Raw genomic sequence first — 19718 nt, 5'->3', positions numbered from 1 at the left:
TGATGGGGATTTCTTACTCTTTTTGACGTGCCGTAGACTAATTAATCAGTTAATCGAGAAAATACTTCACAGATTTATTGATATGAAAGTGTTTTAAATGTGGGCATCTTCTGTTTTGTGTCAACTTTATTTTGATTCCTGATAATCTCGTGTGTAGGCGTACTGTGCCTGCTTCTCACATGGCTTGTGAGAATCTGCGTCTCTTATTACCCTATTGTCTATTGTGCGCCGTGTTGATGTTGGTTTTAATTTCCTCAGTTCAGGTATTTGGGTGATACTCCGCCCAAAATCTTTTGAGTATCAAACACTCAGCCCTGCAGTCTTAACAGCCGGCTGTTAAAATTTAGTATTGAGCTCCTTTGGAAACAACAGGATGAGCTATGGTTATCTTGAATTTGTGTCAGTTATATTGGATTACAATGGTAGTGAGACAAAGAGTGTCAAAATGTCCTAAAGCATAATCCACTTCTCTTACGCTACTTCCAAGTAGAGTTTTGTAGTTTGAGGAAGGCGATATTGTAACACACGGAAGGAGCTTCTTCAGCCATTTTACTCGAGGTAGAGTAATGGATTATGATTCAAGTATGTTATGAGGTTCTATTGGATGTTTTTTTCTTCCACTCTGAAAACGTTTTTAACATCACATTCATTTTTTGCAGACATTTTTTTTCCAAAGCAACTTACAAAAAATGTCATACAATAAATTCAACCTTGATAAGAGAGCAAGAGTGAGATGTCATCAAACATTTTAAGTGCAAACCCTTATTAAACAACTGAAAGCATGTTCAGTGCTACAGTACAAGTGCTAAGGACAATAAGTAAGTGCTAAGCATGGTGTAGTCTGAAAAGTCTGGTTTCCAGCCTGCGGCAGAGTAAGGGCGGTGACTCTGCGGTCCTGACTTCGGGTATGCAGTTCATTCCACCACCGCAGGGAAGAGTAGAGCCTTGACCAGGAGGGCATTGTGCTCCTTTGTGCAACGGGCGTGTCAGAGTGCAGGTTTGGCCATGGTTCGGATGTTCGAAGGAGTAGTTCCCTTCGCTGCCCTGCAGGCTAGCACCACCAGAGTCCTGAACTCGATGCGAGCTGCAACAGAGAGCCAGTGTCGTCAACACGTTTTTTGGGGATCCATTGTAACATGGAATTCTTTGTGAAGGAGCAAACAGCAGACTTTTTACAACCCTCTTTCAAGCCTACGGGAATGATTGTTTGATACTCAAAAAGATAGATTTTGGGTTGAGTTTCACTTTCAGAAAATATTCCCTTCTGGCACAAGAACAGAATTGTTTTGACTGTGGCACCAGTTTCCCCCTCTCTCCTTTCTGTTGGAGAACAGTTTTGCATTGGCATTTCAGAGTGATTTAACCAGAAAGATTGACAGCATTACAACGAGGCTGTCATTATCATCCCTCCTGTGGTATAATTGCCTATAATACTGTTGAATAAGCAGCTCCCATCTTTTGCACTTGGGGGTCTCTCTGTCTCTCTCTCTCTCTCTCTCTCTCTCTCTCTCTCTCTCTCTCTCTCTCTCTCTCTCTCTCTCTCTCTCTCTCTCTCTCTCTCTCTGTCTCTCTGTGCCTCTCTCTACTTATCTTGTGCATCCGTTAAACTCATCAGAGAATCCTACAGCTTTTTAGTGTGGCCATCTGTCAATACCACTCCATAAAGTGGAGTGGAGAAACGTGTGCATCCATTGGCTCTTGTAAGCCCTCGGCTGGCCTGCCTCCAGCTGGTTCTGAGGGCCTTGCTGTGGCTGGTTAACCCAGGCCTGGAGCATCGCTCTCCAGCCCTTGTGGCTACTTCAGCCCACCTCGCCTCCCCAATCAGGCAGCTGGATGAACCTCCCTCTTCACCGCTGTGAAGGAGCTTGTAACACCGTAATGAGTTAACTTTCAGAATGATCTACATAATTTATTTCCTCCCCCCACAGGAGCTCGCTGAAGCATTAATTAATATCAGGCCCCGGTATCAGCAACCATCCCAGTGTGGGATTCCTTCTGGCTCCTATTTTTGGCACCCGAGGAATTCGATATGTTGTGCAACCAGAATGCAGTTTGTTGGACATTGATGAAAGATATTGCTTCCTGGTGGCGTTGTGCACAGATTGTATATGTGCGCAGAGTGAAATCTGGACACAGTCGCAGGCCAGATCTCACGCTACTGAAACGAGCTGACCTCGATGACAGGAGCTGTGACTAAACCTAAATGATACATGCCAACAAGTTGTACGCCCTTGTTGCTGCTGGCTGTGAATATCTCCAACCTCAAGTACTGCAGACTTGTTTGTGTAATCTGATTTTTGACATGTGTTCACTCACCTCGCCACCTTTCTCTCTCTCTGTTTTCCTTTCACAGAACTCAATACGGCACAATCTGTCATTGAACAAGTGTTTTCTCAAAGTGCCTCGCTCCAAAGATGACCCAGGAAAGGTGAGCCTGTTAAACACGAATTTGATTATAAACTGAAAAGAATGCATGCAATTTACAATATATAATATACAAATATGTTTAGTTTAGTTTCTCAGCTGTCAGAATTCACAACATCACGCTATCTCTCTTCTATCTCTGGTAGAAAAATGTTACCTTTGAATGGCTGCCAGGACTCTGAGTCTGGAAATGCATGGCATGCTCGTAATCTATTATGAACCTCCCACCCCCACAGAATTGCATTTCAAATGTAAGGAGAGACTAGTTTGTTGGACCAGCGCAGACAGCAGATGTGGGTGATGGAAAAAAAAGTGAAAGACTTGTAGAATGGGGCCATATCAGGGTAGAAGTCAGAGGTCTCATCTATAAAACAGTGTGTGGGATCCACACTAAAAGTGTACATGCACACTGGACATGGGACGATATGAAAATTTCACGTCACAAGTATCCTGGCCAAAATAATTGTGATTCATGATTAGGGCTGTCCGGAAATACACATTTTTTTTTTGGCTTCAAAGCTTCCGTGAGAAATATTTGAAGGTATTCGAAACTTCGCGGTGCAGCAGGATGACATGTTCTTCTGTCTGTCTCCATCTCCCCCGTTTCAGTGCCGCTGCCGCACTACTGTACACACACATACCTCTACACACAACAAACAGCAATATCCCTCTGAGAAAAACTAATAATAAGTAACGTTGAATATGAATAATGAATAATGTTTTGGGATTATTCCTCATCACATGGGCTACTTTGGAATTTCTAATTATTATTTCATACTTATATATATATATATATATATATATATTTAAAAAAAAAAAAATGATTAACGAAGCATTCGAATAGTGATTTGGATTACCGTGGCAATGGTTGAAGCTTCGAAGCATTTGGGTCAGCCCTATTCATGATATTAGCTGGATAATCGTCAAAATATGCTTAAAACTCTTAAAATGGCACTAAAATATACTGGAATCACTTTACTTTAAATTTTGTTAATAAACAAATAGTTCTATGGCATCACACATAGGACAAAACATCTTTTTTTTGTGTGAAAAACAAACAATCTTAAATGGTAATCATAACTCATAATGTCCCCCTGCATAAATATAGGATAATTTAATTTTAAAAAGTACTGTGTGGGTCTGTTCTTTTACATGATAATTTCTGTCTTTTTAAAATCAGGTCCTATTTATCACTTGCTAGTCCGCTTTTTCAAGTCATTCACGATTATCCCGATAATGGAAATTCACCACGATCAACTAATTGTGGATGTTTTTTATCGCGATCCACAATAAAATCCTATATCGTCCCATCCTTAGTGTGCACAAAAGCTGAAAATGGCATGCGCCAAAAAAAAAGAAAAAAGTATACAACCGTGCGTGCGCACACCTGCAGGCAATGTTCCCTTTATAAATCACAGTCCACCTGGAAATGTGCGCAGGTGAATCAGCCTCATATCACGCCCTCTACACGCCCACATTCAACCATAAATGGTCAATGCAAAACACCTCATGAATGTTTCTGCATATAAACGAGCCTGCTGATCAATAGTTCTTTACGGTGAATCACGCAGCATTATGCAAGAGTGTCAGTAATTTATATGTTTACAGCAATCAGACTGATCGCTTCACAACTTGCCAAAATGATTGGAACAATCAGTAATATCCCCCACCCTGGATATCGTTTGAAAATGGACGTTTGACAAGTGAACACAATTTTATTTATTTAAGTATTCTTATGATGAACTTGGCCTGCATTAGGACTGATAATGAGGATACGGAGTGTGAGGATTTTTTCGAGAGCTGTCACTTTATTTCCCAGACTTTGCTAATTTACACAATCCATATGTGCAGATGGTGATGGTGTGCTGGGTGAAGTGATGGAGAAAGCAGAGTGTGTGTGGTGCACTGCGGTGTCTCCAGTGCGCTCTGTGTGCCTGACAGCACAGTCGTGTTCACTTCACTTCAGCTGTTTTACACACAAAAACTATAGGAAAACTCAAATTGTACTTGGTGATGCATGCACAGTAGTAGAAAACTTTGATTTAAGATTTGAGTTGTCTTATATCTTTTCAAATTGCTTAAGGAATAGTTATAGTACAAACACAAATAACACTGCTGGTTTTAATGTTTAAGATAACATGTAATTAACGTTTGATATTAAGTGAAATTAAATTTGTGAGCGGCATCATTATACAATCTGGCTTCAATTCATCACCTCACCATCTGCATCGCCAATTTCCCCCCCGTCTCAAAAATGTTCAGATTTCCCGTACAGGTGCGCACATTCTCCTCTCAAGTTTGTTTTTACAGATCTCACAACTTTTGTGTTGGAAGTGGAGTACGCCTCGTTCAGGCCCCGTTTTGTTATAAATGAGATCCCAGAATCTTGCATCCCTGAAGTAGTTACTCAAGGTGAACCTGAACCTATTCAGGAAAAAAAGTCAGCCCTCATTTGCTCTCTACTCAGCTCCCATTTTTCTTCTCTGTAAAAGGATGTATAGTCCAACATGTTAATTTGACATTTGAATTTCAGTTGTACCACCTACAGTTCCTTTTTCAGCCCGATTTACTTCACAATCTGTAGCGACATCAACCCCGATAAGTAGCGTCCCCCTGGTCCACCGAGTACTTCATGAAGAAGGAGCCTATATTTACTCTAAAGGCATGCATAGGTCTAACCATATGTAGCCTAACCCAGATTTCATCCCGGCACTGTCGGAGCATACGCTACATATGCTTAGGGAACCGCACAAATAATTACACACACACACACACACGCGCACGCACGTACACACCGACACATGCATGAAGAGCTACGCCTAGCTGTGTAGAGGATGGGGACTGAATGCTAATTTCATGTTTTGCTGTAATCCTCTGATATTGACACTCCTGGGAGCTGCTCCACTAAATACAAAATAATCTATTGCTGTATGGATCCCATTCCAAATGCATGGCCAACATGCTCGCATCCTTAATGTTTAATTTGGAATTTTCCTCACTCCCTTCCCCCCCGAAGACAACTTCAAAGAGGCGCTAGCCGCTCTTGATATGTTGCATCAATATTGTAATGTGGCAGGAATATGAGAACTGCTGGTTGGATGAGATAGGAGAGTCATGTCGCTCTCCGTCTGACTCTCTCTCTCTCCGAGATGGTGTAAGAGATGACAGCCGGTATTGTACGTACACACACCCTGTCTACCTCGGAGGTAGAAATGCAAGCCTGTGAAGGTTACCGTTAATAATCTGTATTTTAATTGCTCTTATATCTCGGCCCGGAGTTGCCAGGATAACCGGTGTACTTGTTGTGTTTGTCCTTCCTATATTTACACACAAAAGGGGAACTAGATGACAAAATTCATGTTGATGTATGAAAATGAGCTGCGTCATTTACGGGAAGAGAGCAGGTAGAAGTACGCCTGTTATCAGGATTTGTTTAAAAAAAAAAAAAAAAAAAAAATCTTTACAGCAGCCTTTGTTTTATGGCTGCAGAGGATATTGTGGCTTTGCCCCAGACTCCACGGGCTCACTTCGCTTGGCATTGCTACAGTATGCTTCAGTATATTTGTGAATAATTTAATGACTCTTTATGTGTTTTTCTTTTTTCCTGCCAACTCTCTTGGGGTGGGTGTAGGGAAATGCAGAAACTCCCCTCCCATGAGGGTTAACTTAATGTTTTCTTCCCCCCCCTAATTAAAAGAAACACCACCAAGCGTGGCTTTGTCTCTCTGACCCCGTATTTTTAAAACATCTGGATCTGCACCCCTGCGTTTAACACCTGCATGCAACACAGGGATGAACAGACACCTTTTCTCACCTTTACATATATTCTTCGGTGAAGCTTCTTGTAAAAACACAGGGTGGGTAATGAGCTTTCTGCTGCATTTTTACTGTAGCCTACATCAATATAAGATGTTTCCTCATCTCTGGTTGATTGTGCTGTGAATTATTCTTCCCTCTGAGGAAAATGTTAATTGACCCCAAAGCCTCGCACATATTAAAACTTATAATTTTAACCCCCTGACAAATATAGGCCAACGCTGGCTTTTCATTTTAACAATCGCAGCAGTGGTGTATGTGAGCTGCGTGAAAATAACAGATTCGCTGGCTTTTACAAGAGCAGGGCCATTATGCAGCGGTTATTGTATAGATACTTGAGATACAGCCTGTTCTATGGCCTCTGCTGTTGTTCAGAGTATTTCTCGTGGAAATAACAATTATTCTCTCTGCTAAGGAAGTAATTTTAAAGGTCCTGATCTCACTTTCTCTGGACAATTGAGATTTTATCAGGGGTCATATGAAATATTAAAAATAAATTCAGAACTTGCAGGGCCGTAGGGTAAAAATCTGTGCTGTGAGCGCGGCGTTCCTGTCGGCTTCGAGGAAGAAAACCATTGAAAAATAAATTAAATGGGGCCGAATGCAAAGATAAATAATGCAGCCTGGTTGTGGAATTGCTAGCTGCAGCCCCAGAGCCAGCCCAACTGTTCTCTCCTTGATTAGCCTTGCTCAGACCTTAACAAGAAAGCAACACGGCAGGGCTAGCGCTGCCTCGCTTCCTGGCCTGAGACTGTGGAGCCTTCATCCTTGGCAACAGCGGCTCTGATTCAGTACCTGAGGCTGAGGAAGTACAGCTTCAGGAAAGGCTTAGCATTTCACCACCACCAGCTGCCCTCACCAGCCTCTCATTGAGAAGCAGCCGCAGAGGAGGAAAAGCCAAGCCTTTTTTCTTACTAACAAAGCCCACCCACACGCCGCACAAACACACAGCTATCAACTCAAATAAAGGGCTCGGGCTGATAGGGCAGACTTTTAGCAGAGCAGACGAAGCCTCTGATATCTAAATAATGTTGTAGCAAAAGAAAGATTTGATGCTTGTGTGCTGTCACGTGAGAGAGGAAATGTCTCAGTCCAGTAGGAAAGTCACGAGAAATAGCAATATGTAATGAGGTCTTTTTCTTGCAGGGCTCTTACTGGGCCATCGACACCAACCCAAAGGAGGACGCCTTGCCCACACGGCCAAAGAAGAGGCCGCGGTCTGGAGAGCGGGTGAGTCTGATGACAGAAAGAAAACACATTTCTCTACATATGCTAAAGCTTCTGCCTCCCTCTCGACTCGGTTCAGTATTCGTCTGTGCCTCTGTGTCTCTGCTTCTGCCTCCTTTCCTTTTGCCCTCCTTTCTCTCCCACTCTTTCTCTATACCACATGCATAAACACACACACACAGCGACTCAGTAGGAGTTCATATCCAGACTTTATGTAACTGCCTCTCCATGCTGCTTCGCTAGCCCGTCATGAAGTGGGGTCCTTATTAATAAACTATGCCCGAGGCAGCCATTACATACATTATATTCTGCACTCACTTTTTTTTTTTAACAAACATCAATTAATGCAGAGCTGTGCGCCCCGGCTATTCTGAGCGGGAGGCTTTTGTCTTTAATTATGGATGAGTTTCGTCCAGCGTTAACGTACAGCTGTACGGGTTTTAGTGAGCCGCTCAGATTGACCTGGCCCTGGGGCATCCCGACACAACGAGCTCTTGTCTCCTCATTCCCCACAATGTGGCTGAGCAGGGCCTTCGAGGAAAGGAGGACCCTGTTAGGCTGGCGAGGCAGACTCACACGCGCACAACGCACAACATTTTCTCTACCACGCACCCACAAGCACAGAGACTACATAAAACTTAACATGCTGTTCATGTAGTCGCCCTACAGCATCGAAATACTATCACACTCATTCAATTCAGTCACTTTGCTGGCGTGAGATTTTATGTACAACAAATGTAAAGGTGCAGAAAAGGGCACATTGTTTTTAATATGCAGCTCTGCCAACAGTCTCCTGATGCATTTGAGCACGACACAAAAGAACGCACCAAGTGTGTTTTCTGTAGGACACATGCGCCGTGCTCCCCACCCCCCCCCCCCTCTCTAGACACTGTCTGCCTACAAGGCTTTCCATTAAGGGTCTCAGACATTGAAATTGAGAGTTTGTGAAATCTCATTTATGTTTATCATGAATTAAAAATGGTATTGTTGGCAGCCAATCCTCTTACAGTAAGCAGTTTTGTGAGACAGGCATGGCAGTTATCTCTCACAACAGTGCGCCTATACAGCAAGACGGGGATGGTTGTGTGTGTGTGTGTGTGTACTGTACGTGTGTTTGGGTGGGAGGTGAGGGATGGGATGGGGGGGCTGCTGTCTCCATCGTCTCAGAAGGCACAGTTCAAATGTGACCTAAATAAAGGTGTTGCTCTGCCAAATGACAATAGATATCCTGTTTATTTTTTATTAGGGCTGTCACAATCAAGATGAAATATTTTAATCGCATGATTGTCCATGATTAATCGGAAATTAATCACATTTTTTATCTGTTCAAAATGTACCTTAAAGGGAGATTTGTCAAATATTTAATACTTTTATCAACATAGGAGTGGGAAAATATGCTGCTTTATGCAAATGTATGTATATATTTATTGTTGGAAATGAATTAACAACAAAAAACAATGACAAATATTTTTCAGAAACCCTCACAGGTACTGCATTTAGCATAAAAAAAATGCTCAAGTTATAACATGGAAAACGCTCAAGTCCAACAGGCAACAACAGCTGTATGTAAAGGGGAGACTCGTGGGTACCCATAGAACCCATTTTCCTTCACATATCTTAAGGGCAGAGGTCAGGGGACCCCTTTGAAAATGGCCATGCCAGTTTTTCCTCACCAAAATTTAGCACAAGTTTGGAGCGTTATTTAACCTCCTTCCTGACAAGGTAGTGTGACATGGTTTCGTGGATTCCTTAGGTTTTTCTAGTTTCATATGATACCAGTATCTTCACTCTAGCTTTAAAACTGAGCCCGCTACAACTTTCGGAAGATCGATTAGTGGCGTTGAAGTGAATTTGCGTTATTATCACGTTAACCTTGACAGCCCTATTTTTTATATATATATTGTGCAGATGGATGTGTATCTGGTCTGAGCAGAAGATTTGTCACAAACATAATACAGCTCTTTCCTTGCGAGCTGCAGTGAGATCTCATGTGTTTTGATAATTAGATAGTGTTGAATTTTTATTGTTATTATTTTTTTTGTGTCTGCCTCCACACCCCGCCCCCAACCCCCACAGGCTTCTACGCCGTACAGCCTGGAGTCGGAGTCTTTGGGGATGGAGTGTATGATCTCTGGAAGTGCCTCTCCAACACTGGCAATCAACACTGTGACTAACAAGGTACTAGAGCCAGCCATCCAGCCTCCAGCTCCAACACACACCTGGCTACACTGCTGCACCCTGACCCCACCCACTTCTCCAACCACCTACAGCACTATTCCCCACAGAGAGAGGAGCACTCTAGTGGAGGGGAGATACACACACACACACACACACACAAGCACACGCTCATATGCCTAAAGCTTCTCTGCAATGCAACCCACACCAAAATACACAACTATCTGCACTGCAGCACCTTTTTTTCCTCTACAACAACAGGCAGCAGGCTCTTGTTATCTTCAGTACGGAAATGTGATGCCCACACTGATACTTAGCACTTTGCAACCTGATAGACCTTACACAGTCCCGTGCAGACTTGCAATAGGATACGCCGCACGCTGCATGGGGCTTTCTGTATTCGCACCTTTAGCTGAGGTTGACGCCCAGAGTCGTGTTTCTCATTCGGTGACCACATTACGCTGCCACACTACAGGTGACCACCCCTGCTGCTGGCTCCTTCTGCTCGCTCTCTTTTTTTTGTTTTTTTAATATGTGTAAAAGCTTGGAACCACTTGTACATCACAGAGCAAAGCTACAGGGACCGCTAGCTGTTAGCTGTGAGTGTGCCGCTCACTCTGAAATTTAAATAGGCTTTTTAACCTTAAGCTCTCATCCTCTGGGCCCAGTGGGGGCAGCTCTCAAGTGTACTTTTAAAAAGCCTACAAGAGTCGCTTATTCATTCGCTGCGAGCATTACAAAAAAAAAAACGGTTTAATGTGAACAGGAGTGCTCATAGGAAAGAGGTGTGTGACGGGGGGCTCGAAAGTCTGAGCATATGTCGGCGTGAGTTGAAACTTGTGTGTACATGTATGTAGAGTATGTTACAGAGCGCTTCGGCTTGTCATGACGAGTGTGTCGGCGACGATTAGCTCGGGGCTGTTTCTATAGAGAACATGCAGAGAACATGCAGTTTTTCTTGTCTCTGTAGCAGACCGACTCACGGGTCTATGTGCGGGGAAAGATGACCCCCTTTTTTCCCTCTGTGATTGCTCCGAACAAGCACTTGCCACAGCAGCACCAGTCTCCACCAGCGATGACTGCGTAATGAGGCCCTAATGTAGAGAGCTGACAGCTTAGAGTTTGGACTCCTGCCATCAAATACCTCCAGTCAAATAACTCAGAGGAGCAACAAGCAGAAAACATTAAAACAAGCACAAAACACGACTACTGTGCGATTTCCAAGAGCTGATGAAAAAGAGGTTTGTCTCTTTTTGTTCGCTTGATTGTGACAAAAACGGTTAACGGTGGTGAAGTGAGCAGCAGACAAAGTGGAAGAGCAACAGATCTGAGGCCCTGACTCCTCGGAGAGAGCTTGTTTCTCACTGTCTTACACTGTAAACACACGACAGGCCACGCCTCTTTCGGTGCGGTGTGCCAAGCCACAGGAATTCCCTCTCTGGTTTTCTCTCTCTCTCCCTTTCTATTCCAGTCTCTCTCCCTCATTCCCGCCTTCTCAGATAGACCAATGGGAGACGCTGGCAGGACGAATACTGAACCAGCAGGAATCTCTTTTTCTCTTTTCTCTTCTGTCGGACATTCCTCACATTTGCCCCCCTTCTCTTTTTCGTTTCCTCCCCCCAGCCAAAGGTTGTGTACTGAGGCGGCCCTAAACATTGGCGTGAATGTGATGAAACTCTGGCACTGAAGTGTGATGATGAAGGGAAAAGAGGGGATTGTTGGAAGTGTGTTTGCTGATGAATAGTCTGGCTTTTTTTCCCCCTCTCTCGTCTCTCTCCTCTCTCTCTCATATCCCTTCCTTCTCTCTTCCTCTGCCTGTCTGTTCAATCCTGCATGCAGGGATTGTGCTGAACACTAGCTGGCATTGTTGGAGACACCTGGGCCAATCTTGCTTTGATTTCATAATCCATGTCTCATGCTCCAGATTAGGCCCCCATGTAAAAGACACCTCTGGCTTTTTACTTAATTCACTGCTAAGAATAGAACTCTGACTCGCTCGCCTGCTAACTAACACCGTACACAGTATTTACTGTGGAGCCGCTCCTGCCTGTATGAGCATGCCTGCCTCTGTCTGTGTGTTTTTGTATGTCTGTGTGTTTTTGTATGTGTGTGTGTGTGTGTGTGTACCTTTGTGCGCATCTGTGGCTGTAGAAATGGGTGTGTGTGTGTGTGTGTGTCATATGTTTGCGCATGCTTCTACGTACGTGGGCGAGATGCGACTGGGTGTTCGTCTGTGACAGTGCGTACTCGAGTGGGTGTCTTCACTCGGGGGACTCTGGGGTCTGCGTGAACCACAGAGCAGTGAGGTTTTGAAATCATCGCACTTTATGGGTGAGTAGAGTAAAAATAGATTGCGGTGAGAGACTTAAGGCTAAAAGCCTGTTTTATGACTTCATTACACATAACATTTATATTTCTTTGGCGCGCTGCTTTTGATTAGCATTGTAGGGTTGATTCTGTAGACGTGCTTAAGCCTTCAGTCTTAGCTGCTCATTGAGTTCCCCTTCACGCTAATGAACACTGGAGCCAAGCCCACACTGAGTGGAGGAAGGCTAGAGTTGCCTAATGAGCTTCTCTTACTACCCTCCTATTCTCCTCTACTTCAGCCTCACCCCTCTTTCTCGTACACTAGATTCAGCATTCCCGCTCTTGTTCTTTTTTTTTTTTTTTTTTAAATTGCAGTATCTCATTCTAGCAGCTCAGGAGCCAAGCTCCATATTAAAAGCTTAATATGATCGGACGCTCTCACTCTGCATGTGTGCGTCCTGGAGTCGTACCAGCATGTTAGTCAGCGGGCCAATCAGTCAGAGCAGAGAAGGCAGTCAGGGTTTCCTTGCCTCCTTGTGGCCTCTGTGGTAGCTCGCTGCGCCTCAGCAGAAAGACAAGAGGCTTCAGTCCACTGCTGCTGCTGAGAGGCAGGCTGCTGCTGGGCTGGGCCGGGCCAGTCTGCCTGCCTGCCCGAAGGCTGCTGCCACTGCTGTCTCATTGTGCTGAGCACAGAGCCCACTCTGTTCCACTCACAGTGATGAGCAGAAGCCACCATGCTGCACTCAGTCATGGACGGACACACACAAACACACACACACACACACCAATCCCTCGAATGCCAGGCCCTCTTCCGCTGCGACACCATCACTGCATTACTGCCATTCCTTTCTCACAATGCAAAACTCAACACATGGACTATTCTCTGTGGGTATCATTATATTCATTATCCAGATCGTTCTTCTTACTATTGTCTGACGGCGCACTTTATTTGGGAAGGGTGGGAGGGCTAAACCTTGTTAGACGATAATTAAGATTGTCGTCCTGAAGTGCTTCGGCTAGTTTTCGCTGCTACATTGAAAGGTCAGTGTCTCGGCTGCACTGAAATCCTTTGTTAGTCGTCCCAAACGGATTTGCGCTCGGTGAGCAGATGTGGCTGACATCGGCAGTAGTGTGACCTTTAGTGATGGGAATGTCTCAGCCGTCTCCAGACCCCTTCTCACGTTCAGCTTGAACCCCTTAGTGACTGCGGTGGGTGTTCAGCAGAGCACCCTGTGTATTCAACACACACACACACACACACACTCTCAATAAAGTGAAGAGCAATTACTCTGCTATTATGACATGTCATTGCATGCAGCACACACACACACATGCTCAGGCTTTACATTTCCATAGTAAATTACATTGTTTAACTATAGACAGACATTATCTCAGAGGAATGCCGACGTGTTCTACCATCAGCCAGAGTGGAGATGACATTAGTAAATCACAAGTTTCATACTATATTCTGTCGATTCTTTGGACAATGATACGATATCTGTTGATATCAGTCTGCCACGGTATGAATTTAATTTGATTCACTTCAGCGGGCTGCGATCAATATGCCTATTTAACACAATCAGTTACATTTATATAGGGCTGGGCATTATGGCCAAATTCTTCTATCCCGATATAGGTAATTTCATATCTCGATAACAATATATATCACGTTATAGCCTGTGTTCTGGTAGTTCAATAAATAAATATGAAATAACCACATGGTAAAGCCTATTTTTGTATACTCCTGTGTGAATTAAATACTTGGCAAATGAAAAGTACTGAGTATTTACTCATTTTATTAAGAACTTTAGTGCAAAATGAACATTTTCAAGTGAAATTATAGATAATTTAAAATAATTAAATACAGGCCTAGCAAAGGGGACAGCAAATGTAATATGAATCAGAAACAGCTGATAAATGCATTTTACAGGACAGGTGGCAGACATTGAGGCCCATCAAAATTTATACCCACACACACATCTTGGTCTAAATCAAAAGCATGTAAAGCCTACATAACCTCGCTGATTATTATATCATCATGATGGAAACAATATAGAAAAATATGAACAATAGACATTTTTTATATCGTTTTGACGATATATGTCGTCGTATCGCCCAGCCCTACATTTATATACACTCACTAAAATATGATTTGACAATGTTACTACTGCTCTTGGACAGAAATGGTGACACAGATGTGCCATGGGAATTTCAAAATAAAGGCGTATCTAGAAGATGATGATATGTATCAGTAGAGAGAGTCTGTAATCATAACGGTATATGTAAAATTGATTTCGGAGGCGCTGGATTATTTACACAATATTATTATGTGTATTATTAACATGATATCAATATTTCATTTTTGAATTATATCATGATCATCGTCAATACCGGCATATCGCGACACCCGTACCCCTATTAGTAACATAAGTGTGTGTGTGTAAGAGAGAATAAGCTAATGTACATATATGTGTTTCAGGTGGCGTTGTACAACACAGACCAGGAAGGGAGCGATAGTCCAAGAAGCAGCCTTAACAACAGCCTGTCTGATCAGAGTCTGGCCTCCGTCAATCTCAACAGTGTGGGCAGTGTGCACAGCTACACACCGGTAAGACCAGGGAGCGCTCTTCATCAATCTACATTTTGCACCGGTACAAAGACGGAGCAAATGAGGTCCTGCTGCAGCAGCATCTCGGTTGCCTTGCTGTTCCTTAAAGGATGCTGGTAGTTCTGGATGTCGATGCTGCAGCTCATGAATGTCTCTTAGCTGGATATTTGTAACTAGATATTTATATAAATGTGCTGTAGTTGATGATTTGTTTAGCACTAAGCGCCAAGGCCAAATGATAAATTCTTATTTTATCCACATTTTTCAAGCTGTGGGGGAGCCACAGTCACTAAATGAATGAAAATGAAACACCGCCAGACTTAGAAAGTGTACTGTATCCCATATTTCATCTGATCAGAAAGCCCCAGGAGGCTTTCTTCAGAGGAGCCAGCCGTAGACAGCAATAGACCGAGGTTCAGGGTGGACATGCGCTGGAGTACAACATCAGGAAGGGGGTTAAGGGAAACAGAGAAAAATGTGCACGCTCCTGGAAGCCAGACAAAGGAAAGCGCTGCCTCTGATGTCCTCCCACCAGAGATGCCCCCTCTTTGGTGTGGTCCTCCTGCATCCTAGAGTGCTCCCTGCTCCAGGCGTTAGGCATCGATCGGCTCAGCCTGATGGATGTGCTCTCTCTCTCTCTCACACAGCCAAAGCAGCAGCTCACAGTAAACACTCTGGCTTTATTATCACCTCTTCACTCTTAGCCAAGCCAGACTGTGTGAGCCGTGCACTTGAGCAGCCTGCCCACATCTTGGAAGAGGAAGATGTTATGATCAGAAATTGGACGTGACCTCTCTTGTAATGCTAGCCCCACAGTTGACACGGGTCAGGTCCTGCTTTGTGAAATAGCGATGGTTTTTCATCGTTGCCCTCGCTGCGATGAATCCCGTAGACTAAGCCATTGCTGGAGGGGGAACGCAGCTTGCCGTCTCACACCTCGGGGCGGTGCATAACATTGACTGCCCACACAAATACATGGATAAAATGGCTGCTTATTTGTACAAGGTATTGCTATTGATTTTGTTTTAAATACATTTTGCTTGGCCACCAGAGTATCGGGTTTGTGTCCATTCGAGTTGGTCTCTTAATGTTACGCAAGCCAAGGCGGTAACTAAGCACTGACCTAGATTATTGTGGTCCGTGTGATTGTTCTTTACCTGCTGTCTGACTGACACCATAACATTATTACAGTAGCTCCTCCGAACACTCAAACCATCCTCATAGACTGTATATAAGAAGTTGACGTAGTCACCGTGACGTCACCCATTGGTTTGCGGACTGCTGTTTTGAAGCCTTGAGTTCGGCATTTTGGCTGTCGTCATCTTGGTTTAAGTACTACTGAACGCTGAATAAGACATTTTAAGGCGCCCAAAAAGGTTATATGGTGCCTTCAAATGAAACTTGTGAGCTTGTGTTTACAACATGGGAAGTTGTGTACACAATATGCTTGGCATTCAAGTGGTTAAGTCGTGAGAACACCGCTGCTAAGCAACGGCAATATCAACCTTACTGTCGGCGTCTAGAAGACACGGAGGCTAACAATTTAGCAATAATAATAATGCAAGAAATGCAAAAGGCATAATGACAGAGGAAAAAGATGAGGCCGTTGGGAATATCAACATTTTCCTCAAACCTATTATAAAATTATGATTATGAAAATATACAACTACAATTAAAATATATTAACTTATTGTACACCAAAAAATTAACTTCCATGACCTCCGCCATTTCTGACAACGTCAACAAACATCTCAGAGGAAACTCAGAGCTTTCAGAAACTTTCCACTTACTATGTCGTGAATACCACAAGAGGGGGGTGTTCATATGGACTCTTCTCGTGAACACGATAAACACGACCCCACTTGAAGGCACCAATATTTAACATTTCTGAACTGAAAACACACTGTGAAAGGGTTAAAGTTGTAAGACGAAAGCACGGACAACACAGTGGTAGCGACCTGTCAATCACAAGGTAGCCACGCCCTAAAGCATACCCTGCTTTATGGTCTATTTGACTCTAAATGGGACCATAATTTACTAAATGAACATCATGCTGTATTGAAGAAGACTTGAAACTAGCGATTGAGACCATAAACTCATGTTACAATGTTTACTGAGGTAATAAATCAAGGCTCATTTTCTCATAGACTTCTATACAATCAGACTTCTTTTAGCAACCAGAGGAGTCGCCCCCTGCTGGCTATTAGAGAGAATGCAGGTTTAAGGCACTTCTACATTGGCTTCACTTCTCAGACCCGGAGGTAGCCCCCTGGATTTGACTTGTGTGTTTACTGCGTACATTCACATAAACCACCAGCATTGAATATTCTAGAGGTTTTCTGTTTTCTGTTTCTGCGGCTCCGTGACCAGATGAGCATGGCGGGTATCTTTGAAAAGTATGTATATTATTGATGTGTTTGAACATTATAGTGCGCTCCTCTTACTGTAGTAGTCCCTGTAGTCTGTGGTGCAGATGTAGCAGCAGAACTGTAGCCGGTGTGCTTCCACAAAAATCAATCACAAATTAAACATTAAACATCTTATTTTGCACTCGATATTGCTGTTTGCGGTTTTTTAAACCTTCTTTATCTCCTCGTCTCTCCAGGTGACCACTCACCCAGAGCCCGTGTCCCAGTCCATGAGCCTCCAGCAGCCCCCCCAGTCCCAGTACAACATGCCCGACAGGGACAAGCAGCTCCTGTTCTCTGAATTTGAAGATCTCAGTGCCTCCTTCCGCAGCCTTTACAAGTCTGTTTTTGAGCAGTCCTTCAGCCAACAAGGTGAGTGGCCTCGCGGGAGCGTCAAGTGGAAATCTAATAAAGAGCCTAAGCTTTATTTATCAAGGAACGGGATGATTCTCAGAACGATTTTCCCTAATGTTGGTTTGTTCTTAACAGCTGGGGCTACAGAGAGTCTTTAGGCACTAATTAGGTTTACCGTGAAGCGAGCAGGTATTCAACAGGCTGACTAGCCTATAGTGTAAATCTATACTGAGTATTTTCATGGTCTTTTGCCGGAGCAATGTGGAAAAGGCCTCATTTCATATTCAGAAGTAGAGTCTGAGAGTTCATGTCTTAAATATTTCATTAGAGGATGTAAAAAGAGATGTTACTGCATTCATTTAATGGTTAATTCAGATTTGATACGCCATCCTTCTTGCTTTTATAGTTCTTCAAATTACATGAAAGTTTTCTGCGTCTTGTTGTCACGTTTGAAATGTTTTCTCATGTTTCATCAGAGGGAGTGAAGGAGGTTGCAGGCAGCCCAAGTCCTCAGTAAATCTGCTGGATTTGAGGTTCATTTGTCATAATGATGGGGAATTTGTATGATATAATACATAGTAGCGGATAGAGCACAGCTTTCCGAAAGCCTGTGAGTCCCCGCAGAACAAAATGCATTTCTGCTTGTAATCTGATTGACTGATAAACAAAGAGCACTTGACAAGCGGGTTATGAGCAAAGTAGACTGAGCTTTCTGTGTATAACCTACTTTCACAAATCAAATGCATTTCATGCTAATGTTTTCAAAGAGTTCCTCTCCTTTAATCTATCATCTATGTTTCATTAGTTCAAAGTTGTTACCTTTTTTTATGCGCATAAAAGTGAAATCTCTTAGTCAGACAAGCTCTAGCAATTAAAAAGCGTAAATAATCGAGCTAGAGGATTTCACACTCTGCCGCTGTAGACAGTGAGCTAATTCACTGGCTTTGATAATAGGTAATGAGCTCGCATTATTATTCTGGTGCCGCGTTAATTGCTTTCTGTATTTCCCTGGTTGGACAATGGGCTTTCTGTGCCGATAAGAGATGCACCTTTGTCACCCCTGCAGTGAGTGTTACGTGCCGATTGTGGAGGTGCAGGGCGAGAGTCAGCTCTAAAAGCACTCCAGTGAAATAGGTTTACTGTGCCAAAGCTGTGAAGGACAGGGCCTCTTAAGACCACTCCCTGCCACTCAGATGATTGCAGTTGGGTGTGCAGATGTTCATGTTCCAGTCATGTCTGTTAAAGAGCCGCACAGCAGCAGCAGCACAATGAATTTGTCAAAGACAGTCCAGAGCTGTGTGGCGGAAGAGGGGAGGCGACGGCAGCTCGCGAACCTCAGAGACACAACTGATGCTGAGTCATTCCCTGATACAACAAGGAGGCAGCTGGTTTGTCTCAAGTGTAGAACTACTTAAAAGGAATACTTCAGCCCCCAAAATGACCATTTGTATATCAAGTACTCACCGCGTGTTCATGAAGAAAACTGTTTACTCGCATGCCTCCACGTTGAATGGAAAATCCGAGAACGGAGAAAAGTCTTGATGAATTGAAGTAAATGGGGGTCATGTTTAACAACAAAAAAGCTGCTACTACAAACAAGGTTGGGCTGTCAATCCAAAATAAATAAAATTAAATATTGAATCGCAAATTAATCACACATTTTTTATCTGTTCAAAATATACCTTAAAAAGAGATTTGTCAAGTATTTAATACTTTTATCAACATGGGAGTGGGCAAATATGTTGCTTTATGCAAATGTATGTATATATTTATTATTAGAAATCAATTAACAACACAAAACAATGTAAAATATTGTCCAGAAACCCTCACAGGTACTGCATTTAGCATAAAAAATATGCTCAAATCATAACATGGCAAACTGCAGCCCAACAGGCAACAACAGCTGTCAGTGTGCTGACTTGACTATGACTTGCCCTAAAACTGCATGTGATTATCATAAAGTGGGCATGTCTGTAAAGGAGAAACTCGTGGGTACCCATAGAACCCATTTTCAGTCACATATCTGGAGGTCAGAGGTCAAGGAACCCCTTTGAAAATGGCCATGACAGTTTTTCTTCACAAAAAAATAGCGCAAGTTTGGGGCGTTATTCTGCCTCCTTCGCGACAAGCTAGTATGACATGGTTGGTGTCAATGGATTCATATGAGTAGTTTCATATGATACCAATATCTTCATTCTAGCTTTAACACTGAGCTCGCTACAACCTAAAAAATCACAAGTTGTGATAATGTGTTAAAGAAATGAATGGCGTTAAAACTAATTACTATCATGTTAACTTTGACAGCCCTAGTTATTGGCTATCAAAACATCCGTTTACAAACTCTCACACAACTCATGCAGTATAATCAAAGTCTCATTTATCCAGTTGTATGCTCACTA

General features: G+C 43.2%; 1 protein-coding gene across 2 annotated transcripts in view; it reads left to right on the top strand.

Moving 5' to 3' along the window:
- The window catches only part of foxj3 (forkhead box J3), an 87044-nt gene that overhangs the window by 60055 nt on the left and 7271 nt on the right, over positions 1 to 19718 (top strand). For both annotated transcript variants that reach the window (XM_037774732.1, XM_037774724.1), the window contains exons 3-7: positions 2354 to 2428; positions 7387 to 7470; positions 9544 to 9645; positions 14429 to 14557; positions 17163 to 17337. In XM_037774732.1, coding sequence (XP_037630660.1) covers positions 2354 to 2428; positions 7387 to 7470; positions 9544 to 9645; positions 14429 to 14557; positions 17163 to 17337 — 565 coding nt within the window. The remainder of the gene's footprint in view (positions 1 to 2353; positions 2429 to 7386; positions 7471 to 9543; positions 9646 to 14428; positions 14558 to 17162; positions 17338 to 19718) is intronic.

Source organism: Sebastes umbrosus, chromosome 1 (assembly GCF_015220745.1).
Source record: "Sebastes umbrosus isolate fSebUmb1 chromosome 1, fSebUmb1.pri, whole genome shotgun sequence".
Taxonomy (NCBI): Eukaryota; Metazoa; Chordata; class Actinopteri; order Perciformes; family Sebastidae; genus Sebastes; species Sebastes umbrosus.
Note: the sequence above shows the minus strand (reverse complement) of the source record. Positions and strands in the feature narration are given on the sequence as shown.